The sequence below is a fragment of the Diadema setosum genome, chromosome 10 (assembly GCF_964275005.1).
Source record: "Diadema setosum chromosome 10, eeDiaSeto1, whole genome shotgun sequence".
Classification (NCBI taxonomy): Eukaryota; Metazoa; Echinodermata; class Echinoidea; order Diadematoida; family Diadematidae; genus Diadema; species Diadema setosum.
In genome coordinates this window covers 2,251,761-2,270,533 of record NC_092694.1, presented here as the reverse complement: position 1 = coordinate 2,270,533, position 18,773 = coordinate 2,251,761, and the positions used below count along the sequence as shown (strand labels likewise).

Below are 18,773 nucleotides of genomic sequence, written 5' to 3'. Positions count from 1 at the left end.
ATCCAAAAACAAAGTAAAACAAAGCGATGGTAATAAAGTGTGGGTCCCACACTTTATTACAATCGCCTTTTTTTATATCTCAGCCATTTCAAAACCAATTTTCATCAAATAAACGTTGAATTCCTCATAGAATTACATGCTCTTTCATATTTCATAAGAAGTTTCTCATTATCTCACAAAAAAAATGTCAGAAACCTAAAATTAGGTCTCCGCCAAAACTATACAATCCCTTTAAAGTAAAAGCTGTGGTGAAAATCATTGGTACACACACTCGGGTTGGACTTGAACCAATGACCCACTGATTGCTTGGCAGGTGTCATGTCCAATGAGTAAACACACAGTACATGCTTTTATAAGAGATTAGAACCATCACTGGCTATCAGGTAGAAGATCTGTAGTCCAGTGGATATGACTCCTGTCTAGCAATCAGGATGTCATTGGTTCGAGTCCAACCTGAGCAGGGGCGGATCCAGGAATTCTGTGAAAGGGGGGGGGGCGCATCTAATATTTCTGGTGCCACTTCTGGGTTTCATTTCATTTTTTTCTTTTGTTTTTAACGAAAAATAAAGGGGGGGGGGCGTGCACCAGCTGTGCCCCCCCTCTGGATCCACCACTGCTGAGTGTGTATGGCCATGACTTTTATCATGGTTACTACCCGTAAAACACTGAATAATCTATGTAATTTTATGTCAATGAAGGACAATTTGTCCATCAATTGCAATGAAAACAACTTGATGCAAGAGTCAATTATTTGAAGATATTAGGTGTGATATTTAGTGCTCCCTTCAGTAAATAGAGATTTACATCACAAGAAACCTCTCAAGTTCGTAAGAGTTAACTTGGGGATGATGTCAGAACCACTGTAAGAATTCAAGTCTGTTTGTTTCCTGCAGGATGGAGCGATACCCCTGTTCCTGGCAGTCCAAGCATCCAACATTGCAGTGTGTAAAGAACTCCTCTCAAACTTCAAGGAGGATCAGCTGAAACACTCGAAGGACGGAAATGGAGACACGGCCCTCCACATCGCCTGCCGCAAGAAAGATCTGGATTGCATCAAACTCTTTGTTGACAGCGGGAGTCCCGTGGACATCAAGAATGTAGGTTTTTATACTCACACAAACAGAGAATATAACTCTATATTTCCCTCTCCTATATGATTTATGTTCCCAAATCTTGCTTTAGGATTGAAGTTTCAGGGTACAGGGGGTAAGTTAGGGGAGAGGTTATCTTTGGATAGAAGGTTGTTACAAAATCAACCTTCTTCTGTGGAAAACGTCTTGTTGTTAACCTGTTTCATGTCTGGAATTACAGTTTGATGAATTTTGCTAAAACTGTTTAGCTGCAAAAACTTACATTTCATCACTTTCACCACCCAATTACAGCTACTATTTTGGTTGTACATTTTGAAAGTTCAAAGAAATAATTCTATGCCTTATTCTTGGAAATTCAGGACTGTCCTTCTGAATTAAAACCCCAAATACAAAGGGGATTTTGATAAAACAGCCTATCAGTTCATGAGATATGAGTTTGATCAAGGAGGTGTATGATAAATGTGCTTCGTTGTGTTACATATTGCCATGGTGAGGAGTCCAGGCATTGGGTTGTAGTCATATTAGAAAATTAATGATTTTGCTGCATGGTGAGTTCTCACTACAAATTATTTTCAAAGCTTCTCATAAAATTAGAAGAATCATGTTCCTCTGAGATGTGATTTGTCTGCTAATAATTCCAGGTAGCTCTTGGCATAGTTTCTTGTAACTCCAAAATAACAGAATACCAGAATTCGACAATATCATAATTGTATTATCGTTGTGATGTTTACTGTCAGTGTGAAAGATCCTGTCTGCTCAGGCACAATCTAAAATACAGGACTATTCACACAGGACAAGAATTCCGCATTTCTTTTGTATGTTCATTTTATGAACCTAATCGATATGAAATCCCCCCCCCCCAAAAAAAAAAAAAAAAAAAAATGCCATCTGTAATTCCAATAAATTTTATGTATGAAACTCTTTTTAGGACAGTATCCCCAAAAGAAATATCCATACTTGAATTATTTGATTTATTACTAAAAAGCATATACTTAGTGTTCTAGATAACGAAAGACACGTTATTTGCTATTATCCACTTACATACATTTGAAACTTGAGAATAACTGTGTGCACAAGAGTATTTGGGTCTTCATGAGAGTAAAGTACATAAGAGTCATAGTGGGGACAATCTATAATGCAGGACTGTTCACACAGGGCAAGAATTTCAGCTTTTTTTACCTGGTGTTTTGTATGAGTTTTCAACATGCCTGATTGCCCACAGGGTGATGGCCACACACCGCTCCATATATCAGCCATGACGGGAGATGAGACGGCACTCAAGTTCCTCTACCAGATGAAAGCTAACCCCAACATTTATGACAAGGTGAGTCCAAGGATTCTGAGCACTTAATGTCATTTTAGCCCAAGCTGGTCGTCTTCTCTTGAAAATGTTTACCCTCACTCGGCTCTGCCGGCTCTGCCAGCCACGAGTATTGATTTTCAACTGGGTTGACATTGAAACAGGTTTTTCTTGTCAAAAAAAAAAAGGGAGAAAAAGATTGGGAACGTTGACAATCTTCAAGCTCTCTTGCTCCGATAATGCGAGTTCCATCTGAAAATGGCATCTGCTCGTAGATTATCATATCCCCATGTTGTCTCAATTAACCAATGAGTTCAGCTTATCGAGAAATGTTGTTTCTTTCTTTGTACTACATTCAAATTCTTTTAATGTTTCAGTGTCTTCTCGTCATCTGAAGCTAAAATTGCTACCTTTTACAGGGCTATGACAAAAAACAAAACTCACCAATCTCTGTTACTTTCTGTGTTGAGTGACATTTGGCATGTTACATTTCATTCTGCCAGCTCTACTCCTGTTCAGTGCTATGATCAATAACAGTAATTTATTGGGTAAAATCGTCATTCTGAATTATGAAATTAATGGAATGCTGTTAACTTGTGCACTAATTTGGGGGTACCTCACAGGAAATCTAAAAGACTTATCATCAGAATGTATGACATTCAAGGACTTCAATATCGCTCACACTCAAGCTTTGTAAGAGGTTATGGTCTGTGTCATGTTCCATGCAATTTAAATGGGCATACTGTAAAAGTGGATATATTGCGTTACTTATTTTCCGTGCTTGGTGTGGTAAGAAGAGTTTCACATATTTTTGATTTCACAGGATCAAGACATCAGCTACTGGAACAAATGGCAAGCAAAAATATTCACATGCATTTATTTTTGTGCTAGTTTCTTGTGGCGTAAAATGCACGAAAATGTCCACTTTTACAGTAATGTCTTTCTTTTTTTTTTTTGAGGGGGGCACTCTTACATGTTTGCACAGTTCATCTGTGTGCTATTATGGTGACATTGTTGTGTTGTTATTGTCCATCCTAGCTGGACCGGTCACCTCTTCATATAGCAGCAGAGAATGGACACACCGGAGTGGTTGAGCTCTTGGTGGACAAGTTTAAAGCCAATGTCTCAGCCAGGACTAAGGATGGCAGCACACTGATGCACATTGCCTCACAGTGTGGTCACCCAGAGACGGCCTTAGCATTCCTCAAGAAGGGAGTCCCTCTTCATATGCCTAACAAGGTAAGAAGAAAAATTCATAAGCACTTTATACCGTATGTCCCCCCAAAAATCACAATTGCATTTTTGCATGGCTAACTTCCGAAATGATTCTACTGTCTAAATGCTATTTCAGGGTGTAAAAATATAATATCTGACCTATATTTTGCAGAAAACCCTATTCAATTTTGTGAAGTGGTCACAGAGAAATGTGAATCGCTGTGAAGCATGTCGTCGCTGGGGTGACAAGACCTTGTATCTCAAATTTTAGTGAAAATGACTTTTTTGCACTAGTGGTCAAATAATCGGTTAAGTGATGTCCTGTCCAAATCCCAGCTGTCTTACCCCAAAAATGAAGCCACCACGGCATGTCAAAGGAACGGCTATCCCATTCAGTATAGTGCTTTGGCGGCCATGTTTTTTGGCTCTCCTGAACATTTGACATTTTTGAGATACGAGGTCTTGTCGCCCCATCGACAATGTCGTGGATGTGATTCTTCCAAGTTAAGCACTTGGATGCTCTTGGAACTGCATATTAGTGTGTGAACACAATGGACAGAACTTGGAGGGAAGGGATTCCTGACATGCTCTACAAAAATCCTTATTTCTCTTTGACCACTGAAGCAAGTCGGATTGGTTTTTCTGCAAGACGTGGGTAATAAGGTACAGTTGCATACCCTGAAATTGTATTTGGATTGATTCACTATTTTTAAAGTTATCATTGCAAAGGGTCCCATTGTAATTTTGTGTGTGTGTGTGTGTGTGTGTGAGGGGGAGGGGGGACATACTGAACAGTACACTGCCTCAACTAATTGACAAATTGCCCTTCATCAACATACACTAAACACACCCCAACTCTTCAATGCTTTTGAGTGATATCCATGATAAAATTCATACATAGTCAGGTTGTGAGATTTGAAACCATGATCTCCTAATTGCTAGACAGGCATTATATCCACTAGACTATCAAGCTTCTGCCCGATAGCCAGGGATAGTGTTGATCCCTCACAACAGGTACTGCATATTCATTCAAGTTAACGATTTTTGCTTCGAGTCGTGTTACCCTGTTGCTTTCGAATGAGATATGATGATTTCCTTTCGACCAACTGAATTCACAGTAATCTTTGTTCCAGACCAATGGATCATATGGTATACACTTACTATTCAATCTGAGAAAAAGCATTTATTTGTCAGTGACATTATGTCTATCGGTAATCTGATATTTCATATCCTTCTCAATAAAGGATGTGTGTGGGTCTATGTTTTACTCTCTTCGGAAATTGTGCATTTAGAATCTTTCCTTGTCACCTATAGCCCTTTAAACTAGATTAAGTCACAGTCATCAAGGCAGAAAATACTGAGTGAAATGTTGTTTGGGAAGAGAAATTGATATTTCTTCAAAATTTAAGGGTTTTATGACTTAACTTTATACTGTCCAAATTTAAAAGTCAAAATATTTTTTTTTAATAAACTCTTTAGTGTTTTGGCTGTCAGTTTCTTAACAATTTAGAATGAACTGCAGCCAAACTTTGACACCTGTTCTCTCAAATACTTTCAAACTCATCAAAAAGTCTGCCTACTTTCAAATAAACCACAAAAGGTGTTTTACAAAGAAAAAAAGGGATCTAAATTTGACTTGCAGTTTATCCAGTTACTTCATTATGATAAACACAAATGTGACTAAATAGGAGTGCAGTTGGTTCATATACCAGGCTATGTGATAATTTCGCTTTTCATGTATAAGTTCTTACTGTGTCAACATTAGGTGCAGTAAATATTACACTACTGCAAAAGTGGACATTTTTGCACAAGTATTTTTTTTTTAACTCGATCAGGTAAGAATCAAATAAATAAAATAATATGACTTATAACAAGCAAAAAAATATATAGTGTGCTTGTATCTTCCTGTTAGTTTCATGGGGCACAGAATGTGCAAAAATTTCCAAAATGCAAAAATATCCACTTTTATGGTATTAGAAGATCTATGAGGCAGTAATACTGCATAGGACGCTATGACCCAGGCAAAGAAATTCACATCATACACATAGACACATGTGTGCAAATACATGCACTACGTGCAAATACACAGGCCTATGATTGTAGAAATTATCACCCGAATGCACACAAATACATTGTATACTAGTTGCTGTGAGCAGTCCAAGCAACAAAGGGTTAAAGGTCATAAATACCTACTTGCCACATTTCCTTTGTAGCATGAAATTAACAATAATCAGATTAGTCTCATCTTCATTTAATTATACACTTTCTCAGGAGTTTAAACATTAATATTGTATTTAAATAGTAATGACTATCATCCTTTTCACTTCTTATTTTGTAATGTAATGTTTAGAAAAAACATAGACTCCTGCATTTGGGTGACTTTAATCTCTACTCTAAACTGACCTACAAAGCTATGACTCCTTCCACCTTTTCTGTAAAATTACTTGTCAAACAAAAATTATTGATGACAGAAAGTTTGAATATACTTGCCAGTTTCACAATAAAAAAAAAAGCTCTGAAATTCATTTGTGAATATAAATCATTTTCATGGTAATATGGAGATGTATGGGAATGCAGGCAGTCATTGCTAGATGATTAAGATGCTTTTATCATGGAGATGTGATCAAGCAAGCCATGAAGAAGATACGAACAAATTCATTTTGTTTCAAGGACAGCCTCGAAGAATCATTTATACGATGGGCATGTGAATGATAATTTAAATCAAGCGATGACATTTCAAATCAGCAGGTTTGTGATAGATTTGATAAGTATTCATATGATGGTTGACAGTGATCACCATTTTATGGTTATTGCAGCCTGTTATTACTGCCTGTGGGGCCAAAAAATGGTTGAACTACATCTATATGACAAGGACACTAGATACACAAGGGGTGAATTCTGTGCCCACCTACAGGATTGTGAGTGAAAATAATGGCATTTCTCCTCAACAATATTTCATGATGTGTCAAATTTCTTATTGATAGCATTGAAGAGACTCTGCTGAAAGTGGGTTGACAGGAGGGGGGTCAACAGAAAAGTGCGTTCCTACTTAAAGTTTGTACTTTCAAGGTTGATTCATTATCTTGCCATTTGCATATCATTTTACTGCAATTTTGGGTGAAACCACTTTTATCACGGGATGGGGAGTATTCATAAAGAGGGAGGAAAAATAATGGAATTATCCATGAAATGTGTACAATTTTAGAAAGTGATGGAGGAAGGTAGAGACAGACAAACAAAATGAAGGGATTATTGAATTACAGATATCACAAATACATGCTTGTAAATATATAATGACAGAAGGCAAATGCCAGTTGAATGTGAAGGTTGCAGTTTAAATTTGAGTATTGGGTGTCAAAGAACAAGAGACAATAAACAGAAGAATCAGCTTAAAGTTGGCAACTTCTGACTGAACAGGCAGAGGAGACTGATCATGTGATTTTGTGAAAGAAAAACAAACTTATCAAAATCATATAATGCAAGTTTAAACAGTGGATGTGCAGGTTTGCATTGCAGTAAAGTTTAATTAGGGATGTGTTTTAACATATCCCACTAATTCTCCATCTGTGTCTATCAAACTTTTATACTACAGTCTATGTTAGAATGTGTGAGAATGACCGAAATATTCGTTAATTCTTTTCTTTTGCATTGAATAAATTTAGCCTATTCTTTCATCTCGCCAACATGTTTCTATTTACACTTTTATCCACATTGTATGCAATCCTTCTGTGTGCACAAAAATTTTCCTAGAACTTGGGATGATGTGGAGGAAAAAAAAAGGTGAAAAAAAAAACAGAGAGAAAAGGTGCAGAAGAATGGAGAGATTGTAGAGATGTGTACTCACACATTGTAAATCAGCTCTCCCCCCTCTGGGACTGGTGAACGTGCAGATGAAGGCATTCCCCAGGACCCAAAGAGCGAGGGCAGCGTGACCCCCTTCACCGCGAGAGACTAATAGCACATGTCTGCGTGTGTGTGTGTGTGTGTGTGTCAGTCCCAAGAATTCAGGCCTGGTATTCCCTAGAATTAGTCAGGTTTGACATGCCAGTGGCTGTGTAAAACAATATCATTTAGAAAGTGTGTATAAAACATTTTATGTATAATAAGCAAAGACAGATATTTGTAGATAAATTGGAAGAAAGAAAGAGGGATATGGTGAGAGATAAAGAGATAGATACATTGTAGATAGATAGATAGATAGATAGATAGATAGATAGATAGATAGATAGATAGATAGAGAAGAAAAGAGAGAAGGAGATAGATGGATAGATAGAGAAGAAAAGAGAGAGAAGGAGATAGATAGATAGATGGATAGATAGATAGATAGATAGATAGAGAAGAAAAGAGAGAGAAGGAGATAGTTAGATGGATAGATAGAGAAGAAAAGAGAGAGAAGGAGATAGATAGATAGATAGATGGATAGATAGATAGATAGATAGATAGATAAATAGAAAGAAAAAGAGAGAAAAAGAGAAAGATAAATAGAAAGAGAGAGAGGGAGAAAGATTGAGAGGGAGAAAGATTTGGGACAGTTTTAAGAGTTGACAGAAAAGATAGGAAGTTAGTCATTGGTGTGGATATAAAGAATTGGCCACTATGTATCACATTTCCAAAAAAATCTATTTCATTACAAGGTTCTTTTGAGGAATTACTGTATATTTTGAATGATTATTGCAATGGACTGTAGTAATATTCATGATCTCTTTCACACAGAATTAATCTCATAAAAACACTGGAAAGACTTTAGGTTCTTCTCTGTGAAAGTTCATCTCTTCGTCATAATCTGTCCAATAATATGAAAGAGGTGGTAATTTGCTGGTGTGCTGATCATTACCACAGCTCATCTTGATAGATGTATCTCACAGACCCTGTTTACTATACTTTGATCTCAAATCTCAGGTTTCATTGTAGACACACACACATATTGATGAGTGAATGTAACTCAGGTTTTGAGGAAAGGGACAGAAATGTGTAGACTAACGTTAATGTTGCAGCATGAAAGATGTTATTAGGGAGGAATGCCGAAGGAGGGCCGGGTCTAAGGGTGCAAACAAAGAGGTACAATGGTAGAGTACCTTTCTCAGACATGACAGGTCCTGGGTTCAAGTCTCAGGGGAATCAGTTAATTCCTAGGATGATTGGTGGGAGTGTGTGTGGTTTGTGTGTGTCCTTTCCCCTTGTGATTCTTAGGGTGTGTTTATGTTGAACTTTTTGGGCCATTATCAGACTTTTGAAATGGGTTTAGTTCAAAACATGGTTGCCTCTCCAACTCATTTTTGTATTTTTGTTTATCACAGCATTTCATAATGCAAATTCAAAGTGCACAAAAGGGTGCATTTATGGTTGCCAATTATCTCTAAAGAGATGTAACAGGAAAGCACAAGTGCGAATCATGTTTATGATTGGTTATTCTTTAAACATGTTTCACTAGGTTAGCATAAGTTCAAAATCATGTATAAAGACATTTATTCTGATGTCACCTCAATGCCTTTCCAGATCATGTGAAGTAGACTTGTATACTGAACGCTCGCTGGAATAGGAGTTTACAATTTTTCAACAATAAGCAGTGCACCTGTTTTGTTTTAATTCGAGATACAATATTCTCATCAAAAGAGATAAAAACATTGTAGGGAAATGTTCTTCAGTTGCTAATAATTGTAAAATGATGATATGGCAATTATTGTCGTAAAAGCCTGATGGAATTGAAAAAAAAAAGGAAATCAATTTTGAGTTTTGTATTGCGATATTTTGCAGCCTTTGCAGCGTTCCAATGGTTTCTTAGAAAACAACAACACACAATTGAATTTAAAAGCCTATGACAGAAATAGTAAGAAAGTAGGCAGTTAGTAGCATTCTCCATAAAACTCTTAATTATTTTAATAGGTCCAATCATTTTTTGACTTGATAATTTAGTGGAAAGTTAGTGAAGATATAAACTCTTTATTTTTGCTTCATATATTTGTTATAATATCTTCAGCTGCATGATCCCATTATGCAGGTTTTTTTCTCCCTACAGTAATGTTTGCATCATTGGGTATTACAGTAATTGGTTGCATATTATCAGCCAATATTGTAAATTTTTTATGATGCTGTCATTGCCAGTTTTCCAGGAATTGTTGCACTGTTTCAATTCATAGATACAATGAGAAGTGAATTGCATTCATGATTTTTTTTTTTCTATCCTGTGCTAGTTTGTAGTAGCAATATATATATATATATATATATATATTCATATTCATAAAGCTTGGTTTGGATCCAGTTTGATGTTTGAATGGATAATATACATTTCATGCTGCATTAGATTGTACTTGTATCCACACGGCAGTAATTGTGTATGATCAGATCAGAATTTCAAATGCAATCACTTTAGTGCTGCATGAAAGATGTGGTTATGCTCCTCAGCGTTATTCTCAATGAAATGTCATTTACATATCTGTACTGAAGTTCTATACCCCATAGCACTTGTAATTTACAACTATTGCAGCACACAATGACTGCGCTCACCATAACAGGAGCTTGGTAACCAACCAATCAGTTTTAAGCATCTCTCATTGAGATGTTCACAGTAGTTATTGATGTTTGCAATAATCTGCACAAAATGGGATAAGCCACATTTTACAGCTACATAAGCCTTAAGCTACATTTTTTGTTTTAATATTTTGAAGTAATGCCATCATCAGATAGAACAAAATGAGACCTTTCCACTTGTACCTCCCTTGTTGCATAACATGGAATTTTTGTAAAGTTATGATTGAAAATATCTCATATTTACTTATTAATGTCCTTGTTTTTAACAGGTTTAATGCAAATTTCTCAACTTGTCAAAAATGGACTGAACTTGTTTTGCTATCAAACTTTTCATATCTCTTTATGAGAAATGGACATGCAGTCAAAGGGTGGTAGCAGTCTTTCACGAGGCTTTCCATGTACTGTTTGCCCTAATCTTTCATTTCATGTAAATTTGACATTTCTCACATCAGTGGGGGTGGATTCAAATTTAGGATGAATTGTCTGGAGTTTAACAATAATTTTGTTAATATTCTTTTGACAACTTCCGAGACCCCATAGTGTCCTTCTCTTACTCCCTTTCAGTACATGAATCGGATGCTCTGGATAAATATTACATCATGGCATTTCATTTGATTAATTTTCTGTAAAAGCCACAATGGACCATTTTTTTTTTATCAAGGACAGGCCATGTTGTGTTTTGAATTCGGGATGCTGACATGAATTGCTGAGACTCCTAATTTGATGAGATCGCAGTGGAATGTAATCATGAAGTGAAGACATGAGTATTAATTTCTTACCATCTCCTCTTTGATAATAAAGTAGAAATCATTGCCTGTTGTCTTCACTTAATCATCATTACCAGGGGCGGATCCAAGAATTCCATAAAGGGGAGGCACTTTTACAAAATTAAAGGGGGCACCAATGTCCCCCCCCCCATTTTTTTTCTTTTTGTATCTTTGGTAAAAAAAATAATAATAATAAAGAGGGGGCGCACACTCTGTGCACCCCCCCCCCCCCGATCTGCAACTACTTACTAGTGAAGTAGTTATACAATGATACAATACTTTCTTGAACAGAATAAAATTTGCTTTTCATTTCAAAGAGTGAATATTTAGTGAATATTTATGAGGGATGACACCATTCCTCATCTTATTAGCATACTTGCAATGGTCAGGTGCATTAGTGTTGATGGCCAGTTGTAAAATTGATGATATTACCCTGATTGTTCCCGAGACATTTGACGTACTCTCAATGCAGGGTGTATCACTATTCATGACTGGTACCAGAAGATAGCAGTGATGCAGTTGCAAGGAGATGAAGTTTGCATCTCTGACATTAGTGACACCAATCAATGTTTCTCACTGTGAAAGTGACAAAGAAAAATTAATTCTAATGAGGTACATGGGTCTAGGAAAATTACTCCCTGCACAATGGGGATGGGGGTTGAGGGGTGGGGGTGATTGCCCTGATACAAAGTACAGTTGAACCTCTCTTATCCGGCCTCCCTTTATCCGGATCTCTCTATTATACGGACGCAATCTCGCCGTGATTTTTTTTTTTTTTTTATATTATTAATTACGGGAGGAAAGGGGGATTCCCAACTCCTTGAGAACTCCTACACAAACACACATGAATTACATATTACTTCCAACATGATTAAAATACATTACATCAAATTTCCTTCCAAATTGCTTACCTTCAGACATTTTAACATCCCCAAACATCCCCAAATCATCGCAAGAACATGGACAGATTATGCGCTCGAGTCCTCTCAGTCGCATTACCACATATAGGTCCATACACAGCCATCGATGTGACTAGATAGACATGCATTGTTTCGAGTCATTGGCTGAGCAACGAATGATATTGAACACTCAAAATTTTGAAGCGTAGTTTCGTCAACTCGTACTGTTTATTTTCAAGATCTACTTGATACATTTCTTAATAATTATTTAGGTAAATCATCCCAAGAATTTATAAAAGAAAATGATTTCATTCTTGCAAACACGAACCTCTATTTTGGGGTCTGTTACTGAGTGTAACAATGAAAAGGTTGCAGTATACACATTACTACATGTGGTACTACAATGCCGTGTGGGCTACATCAGTATATGTGTATTATGTACATGTATAAAGCATTGAGTCTCCCGTATCCGGCCAAATCCATTCTCCGGATAAGCCCCGGTCCCGACTTGTCTGGATACGAGAGGTTCAACTGTACATTATGATCTGAAGATATCAGAGGATCCACTGTCAGAAAGGATGGATGTCATGAATTATGTTAGGACACTATTAGGTTCGTGAAGTAAGTGTGTGTGATTTGCAAGTACCCCACTAATAGCACAAAGTCCCCTCAGAGATACCTCTTTTTCCCTCACCAGCCCCACCCCCCTGAAAAAAAAAAAATAGGTATAATGGGTCCATATTCATTTCAGAGGCGAGGCATAGCAGTAACTGAACACCTTGAAATGCAAAGACTCTGCCTGGCAGATATCTGTTATTTATTTATTTATTTATTTATTAAGTCTTCTTTAAAAGCAGGGTAGTCCCATTCAGTGTCACAAAGGCCTGCTTTACAAGGGATCCCTGCATTGATATACATTACATTACATGTGCACACATTAAAAAAACAAGAACAAAACGAACATAGATAGGATACAGCTAAAGAACAATCGGTTCGTGAGAACATAAAACACATAAGAAAGAACATAAAACGAGCAGAGAAAATAGATATCTGAATAAATTCATAGCTAGTGCAAAGGCTTCGCTGTTTAAAGATAATAAAAAGTTTTGGTACCTCAAAAGTTTCCCTGAATTTCCTTGTCTTGGTTTGTGTTTCACGTTAAAGTATGTTGTCTGTGAGAATTACTCGCCCCAAAGTGCTCTCATGTCTTAGTAATCATGCAATAATGGTTTCGTACCAGAGCCGTCGCCGTACAGCGTCGATAAATATTGTACGAAACCACTGACTGCGACCCGCAGCGTGCAGCCCATTGTACGCATAGCTAACTGCGACCAGCAGCCCCATACGCATAGCGTAATGGGGCTTTGGGAGAGCTACATACACCATGGACCGATGCATACACTGACTACTACGGCCAGCGCATGCCCACACAAACATCTTATCCGTTGATATGGGATTTTAAATTTGTGCGCATGTGATGTGTTCGCATGCACTGGCTGTAGTATTCAGTGTACATGGTGTATGTAGCTCTCCCAAGGTCCTCTCGGCCGAGTCACATTCAGTCATCAATTCGAACAGAAAGGGACTATGGGCAGAACCAAACGTTGCCCGAAGCCTGTTTTCAATACTTCACCTTAATTGGTAAGTCTTCAAATTGAACAATTTTGGGGATTTTAAGTTAACATTTATCCCGCGATACTAATTCTGTCATGATCCTGAATGCTACACTGCGAAGCCCGATTACGCTATGCGTATGGGACTGCTGGCCGCTATGCGTATAGGGCTGCTGGTCGCAGTTAATTGCATGATTACTAAGACATGAGAGCACTTTGGGGCGAGTAAGTATCACAGTGTTAGTTATATGAAAGGTACTTTAACCTGAAACACAAACTAAGACAAGGAAATTTTGGAGGTACCAAAACTTTTTATTATCTTTAACCCGCTGAGGACAAATTGATGTTGCTACAACACGCATTTCCTGTAGACGCTTGCCCGAGTTTACTCAGGACTTGTCTGGGTTAACGAGGTTTGTTTAATGGGAAATAAAACAAGAACTTGATCCATTGCCAAGATGATGATACGAAATTGCAATTTTATCTTCCTATGGGTTAAATTACGTTTTTTCAACCATGTTTTACTGTTTTGCTAATCTACCAAAAAGAGTAGTACTTCATTACTTACTGATGTATACATGGCAAGAAATGCTGCTGGTAATCGGTGAGGAAAAGAGAAATTGAAGTTTGGAGCCCAAAGTGCATTGACCTTGGTATCAAGTGGTTGATTTATGGCCTGTATGAAACATTTGGCTGGCTGTGATGGAAAACTTCACTTTGTCATTTGTTTGTGTGTTGATATGGCCTTGTCTAAACTCACTGTTACTGTAGTTAAAGGGGAACTATTCTTGCTGGGATATACCAGTCTAAAATAAAAGGGAAGCATGACATCAGAAAACTCAGAGTAAAAGTCAAGAGAGAGTAAAGACAAAAATCAAGACATAAACTTGGAAAGATTCATTTTTCCGAACCCATGCTCGAGTGAACACTGATCGGCTTATGTCGATGGATTTTATCAATGCTGAATTTCAGCATCTGTTTGGAAGAGATTTTAGGCCAGCATCTTTTCCGGTGCCCTTCACGGAGGCAGCTGATGTTCCAGTGTGGTACACATTAAACCCCTCCTCCACCAGTCTCCTCCTTCATGGTTGATTACTCAAACAAATGGAGATGGAGACAGGAGACACTGCTTTCATTTCCCCTCTGTGACCCTCCACATGTGCCACACGTGAACACCATGTTTCAATTTTTTGGAGGTCACGGGGGTCACCTCCTAGATAAAATGTTGCCAATCAGTTTTGGGTTGATATGGGTTGGAGGTGGACATTTGGAGCACTGCTGACAACTCATTATACACCACCAGACATGGGAGGAGAGACAAGTGCATCAATAGAATGTTCTGCTTGCAATTTTGAGTCACCTACATATTTTGGTAGGTCATAGAGCTGGCCCTTTCTCTGCACATTGTCGGGCTCTTCATGTTTCTAGACTTTATTTTAAGTGATAAAAGATTATGATATGGTAGAATTGAGTTTTGAAGACTTCTGAATCCCCAATAGACTCGTTGGACACCAAAGTTTTCAGTGTTTACAACATCGAAAGACAGACTGTAATTCTTGCTCGGTAATATCTGCAGCTGTTCTCACAAAAGTTGGTGGAGTGTTGTAGTGACAGTAACACCCACCCATAATAGTGAGGATAAGGCAGTGCATTCTGGGATATGTGTTTACAGTTTGATTGTGCTGTCACTTCTTTACAATAGGGCGCTTTAGATTTTGACGCGCGGACGTTTGAGACGAGTGTAATGGACGTTCTCCTCTCCCTTGCGTCGTGTAGAAAAGTAGCTTTAGATTACGCTGGGACGCAACATATAAAAAATAAAATCGTGCCCCCATATGATCAGTGCATGAAGTAGTTCTCTACGTTGCAAACTGTGCGGACGTAAAAATAGCCCAGTACGTGTAGTGAAAAACTCGGGCGACGCAAGCTAACAATAGATTGACTTGACGGACACTTCTGCGCATGCTCAGAACATTTTTTTTTTCCCTCTGAACGTCCGCGCGTCAAAATCTAAAGCTCCCTATTTCTTTGGACACACTCTAAGAGAACATGGGCACCTTAATATACGATTGTCATGACAATTTTTGAAGTGAATGCAGCAATACTGGTAGAACACATCAGTGAAAGTTTGAGGAAAATCAGACAAGTGATTTTTATACAAGTTAAGAATTTTTAAAGTTTCTGTGCAGTCACTGCTGGATAGAATACTCCTACAGTTATGTTAAGGGTAAAATTATTCCCACTGTCTTCTGAAAGAGGCAAGTCAAGTGCTTTTTCATTACGCAAGGGAAGTTAAAATATGTTGAATTTTCTCATAATTTTTTTTTCATATAGATAGACAAATGACATGTATTCCTTCTAGATAGATAGTTGGATGGATTGGATGTACAGATATATATGTAGAGGGAGAGAGAAAGAGAGAGAAATGAAGATGGCATATGTGAGAATGAATGAGACAAAGCAAGAAAGGACTAATATGGCATTGCATCCACAGCACTTGTATTCATGCATCAGGAAGTAAGATGTCAGCTCAACACAGAGAATTCACAAATGATCAGCTATTTTGTAACATTCAAGAACTAATTATCACCTGTGGAAAAATGATATATATTCATATGATATTATTTGTATGTATTTGACCTCAGGCTGGAGCAGTCTGTCTGCATGCAGCTGCCAAGCGAGGGCACACTGCAGTCGTGAGGGCGCTGCTTCAGAAAGGTGCTTCAGTGGATGCAAGAACAAAGGTGGGTAAAATCAGATACTGTAAAAGTGGAAATTTTCGCAGTGTTGAAAATTTTTGCGCAACCAGAATCTAGCGTGAAAATAAAAGCACACAAATATTTTTGCTTGCCATGTGTGCCAGTAGTTTACGTGTTGATTACTCAGAATTAAAAACACACAAAACTCTTCTTACCCTGCCGAGCGCAAAAAATAAGTCGCACGAAAATATCCACTTTTACAGTGCAGTGTATCTCAGTACATTTCTCATATCGCAGTATTGTATAGAATCATATTGTAGTCTGCACCAAAAGAATGTTCACCATGGAGGACCCTATTTTTATAAAGGGTTGCTATGACATGACAAAAACTCTTTTGCTGCAATGGCAATTGTCATGGTAGTGACGAGAATCCTGCTTTCTGATCGGCTGTTGCTATTGGAAACTGCCATTTGGAAAGAGTTGCCATTCTAGCAAGAATTGCCATCCTAGTATCTTTCATGAAATGGGGCCCAGAACATTCAGTCGTGACAGAAAATAGAAGTGACAATATTTTATCAAGCTGATTTGCTGTATGTACACTCCATTACATACTCTTTGGAGGCATTACTGAATTCTAATCATGTTGTGTTGTGAAGATTTAAATGTTATCGATCATTTAAAGTGTACATGGCAAGAATATAAAAATGTTTGCACTTGGTTCTCTGTTACTGCCGTATGCTTGAATGGATGTCTCCTCTTCTTACCTGTCGTAAAAAGGTGACACGAGGGTGTTAATATCATATTTTCACAAATAACACTGAAGTAATACAGCTTTAGCCTTCTGGAACCTTCAGTGACACCCCCCCCCCCCCCCCCCTTTCCCAGACTGGTTCCAGACTGACCCTTTTTAAGTCTCATGTCTCCCCTTTCACAATATTTCTGCTGGATACCAAGCCTGGGGTAAAGTCCACTTCAGTTGACCCTATTTTGACCCTGTTTTGTAAGATGAAATTAGTTCCTGAAAACCTACTTACATTCCTGCTTGGCATAGAATTAATCTACAGAGCCTTCCACTAATGCAAATATTTTGGTAGCTATGATACAATTTATGGTTTGACTTTTCCCCGTCCACTGTGAGAGAAAAAAAGTGAGTGTTGTGCACTCATTGATTCATGGATACAATTTTTTATATGAGTGTAAGATCCAAACCTGACTCCAAAATCATTTAATGATAACAGTTACATTTATAGTTTCTAACTTGACATAAATCAGTCAACAAAGTGCCGTCAATATAAAGTGAAGAGATACCAATTAACCTTTAAGATGTGATGGTGAACATGACGTGCTTTGAATGAGATCATTTTCTTGCTATGGAAACAACCAGTTTTAGTCTTCTGTAGGACATGATGGAAGGCATCATTCCAACTTGAAAAAAATTATCAATTTTGTATCACCTGCCTGATTCTAATAAAATATATCCCTGTATTCTCAATGAAATAATATGCTTAGAGAAGGAATGATTTGGTCATAGTAAAATATCAGGAAAGATTATCTGTAATGAGACATAGGCCCACTTGCCTGAAAATTGCAGTAGTATGACAGGAGCTAGATCACAAACATCCAATGGGTCAATCATTCTTATTTACTCTGCTTGTTTTCATGTATTATATTGAAATACTTTTCTGTGTAGGGTTTTTTTCTCACTTGAAATCATGAGTGATCAGTTGAGATCAAACTTGCCTGGTAAGCGCCGGCAATTAAAAAAAAAAAAAGTTGGAAATGTAAAGAGCCCCCTTTAAAACAGGTAAAACCACATCAATATAGTCAGTTGATAGCATTCAAAAAATCTCCTAGACCTAAAAGTTTGTAATCTGGTAATATTACTTTCATTTATAATATTTCTAACTCTGTCATTTTTTTTTGTGTGTGTGCCTTGTTAGGATATTAAAAATTCTGCTTCCAAAACAAAAGACAAGCTCTGCATCACAAAGGATAAACTCTGCTTTCTAAATGTAAATAATGTGGAATGGCATATTTCTGAATGGGAAAAATAGGTGAACCGGAAGTTCAGCATTTCATAGTAAACAAGCAACTGGGGTATTTATTGGTCCCATGTTGACACCCGTACGTGCAAAGTGGGAGAGAGCGGCTATTGGTAACCTAGCAACCAAAGACTCTGACAGCTTCTGATGGTAAACACTCATCCAATTAACACCTCAGCTCACGTCTGAAGACACACACTCACTGAGGAAACACTGATAAATGAAGGCAATTTATTCTAAGCTCCCAGAGATGTTTATGTAATCATTTTGTAGTATTTTATGATGATTTATGCAAGCAAATATGCCTCAGATAATAGAGACGGAGCATTCCTTCAAGAAACATATCTCTCAATTTATTACAAGAGGCAGTACCCAGTAATCAAAGTTCAATATGTCACAATACTAACAATTATTTATGTTATAATCTCTTAATTCATCATGCCATTGTAAGGATTGAATGTGTATTCCTGTCAAAAGCCCTAACTGCTATAAAAAAAAGAGGGCAAACAAATATGTTATTCATCGCTGTAAAATACCAGGTGTTACAGTTCTTCGCATTGACTGATTAATTAATTAGTTTTCCTGGGAAGCAATGCAATGTTCAATAAAAGAAAATTCA

General features: G+C 37.5%; 1 protein-coding gene across 1 annotated transcript in view; it reads left to right on the top strand.

Annotated features, from left to right (window-relative positions):
• LOC140233703 (uncharacterized) overlaps positions 1 to 18,773 on the top strand; it is a 77,271-nt gene that overhangs the window by 34,240 nt on the left and 24,258 nt on the right. The window contains exons 5-8 of the mRNA XM_072313804.1: positions 894 to 1,097; positions 2,314 to 2,415; positions 3,430 to 3,630; positions 16,059 to 16,157. Of these exons, the coding sequence (XP_072169905.1) occupies positions 894 to 1,097; positions 2,314 to 2,415; positions 3,430 to 3,630; positions 16,059 to 16,157 (606 nt within the window). The remainder of the gene's footprint in view (positions 1 to 893; positions 1,098 to 2,313; positions 2,416 to 3,429; positions 3,631 to 16,058; positions 16,158 to 18,773) is intronic.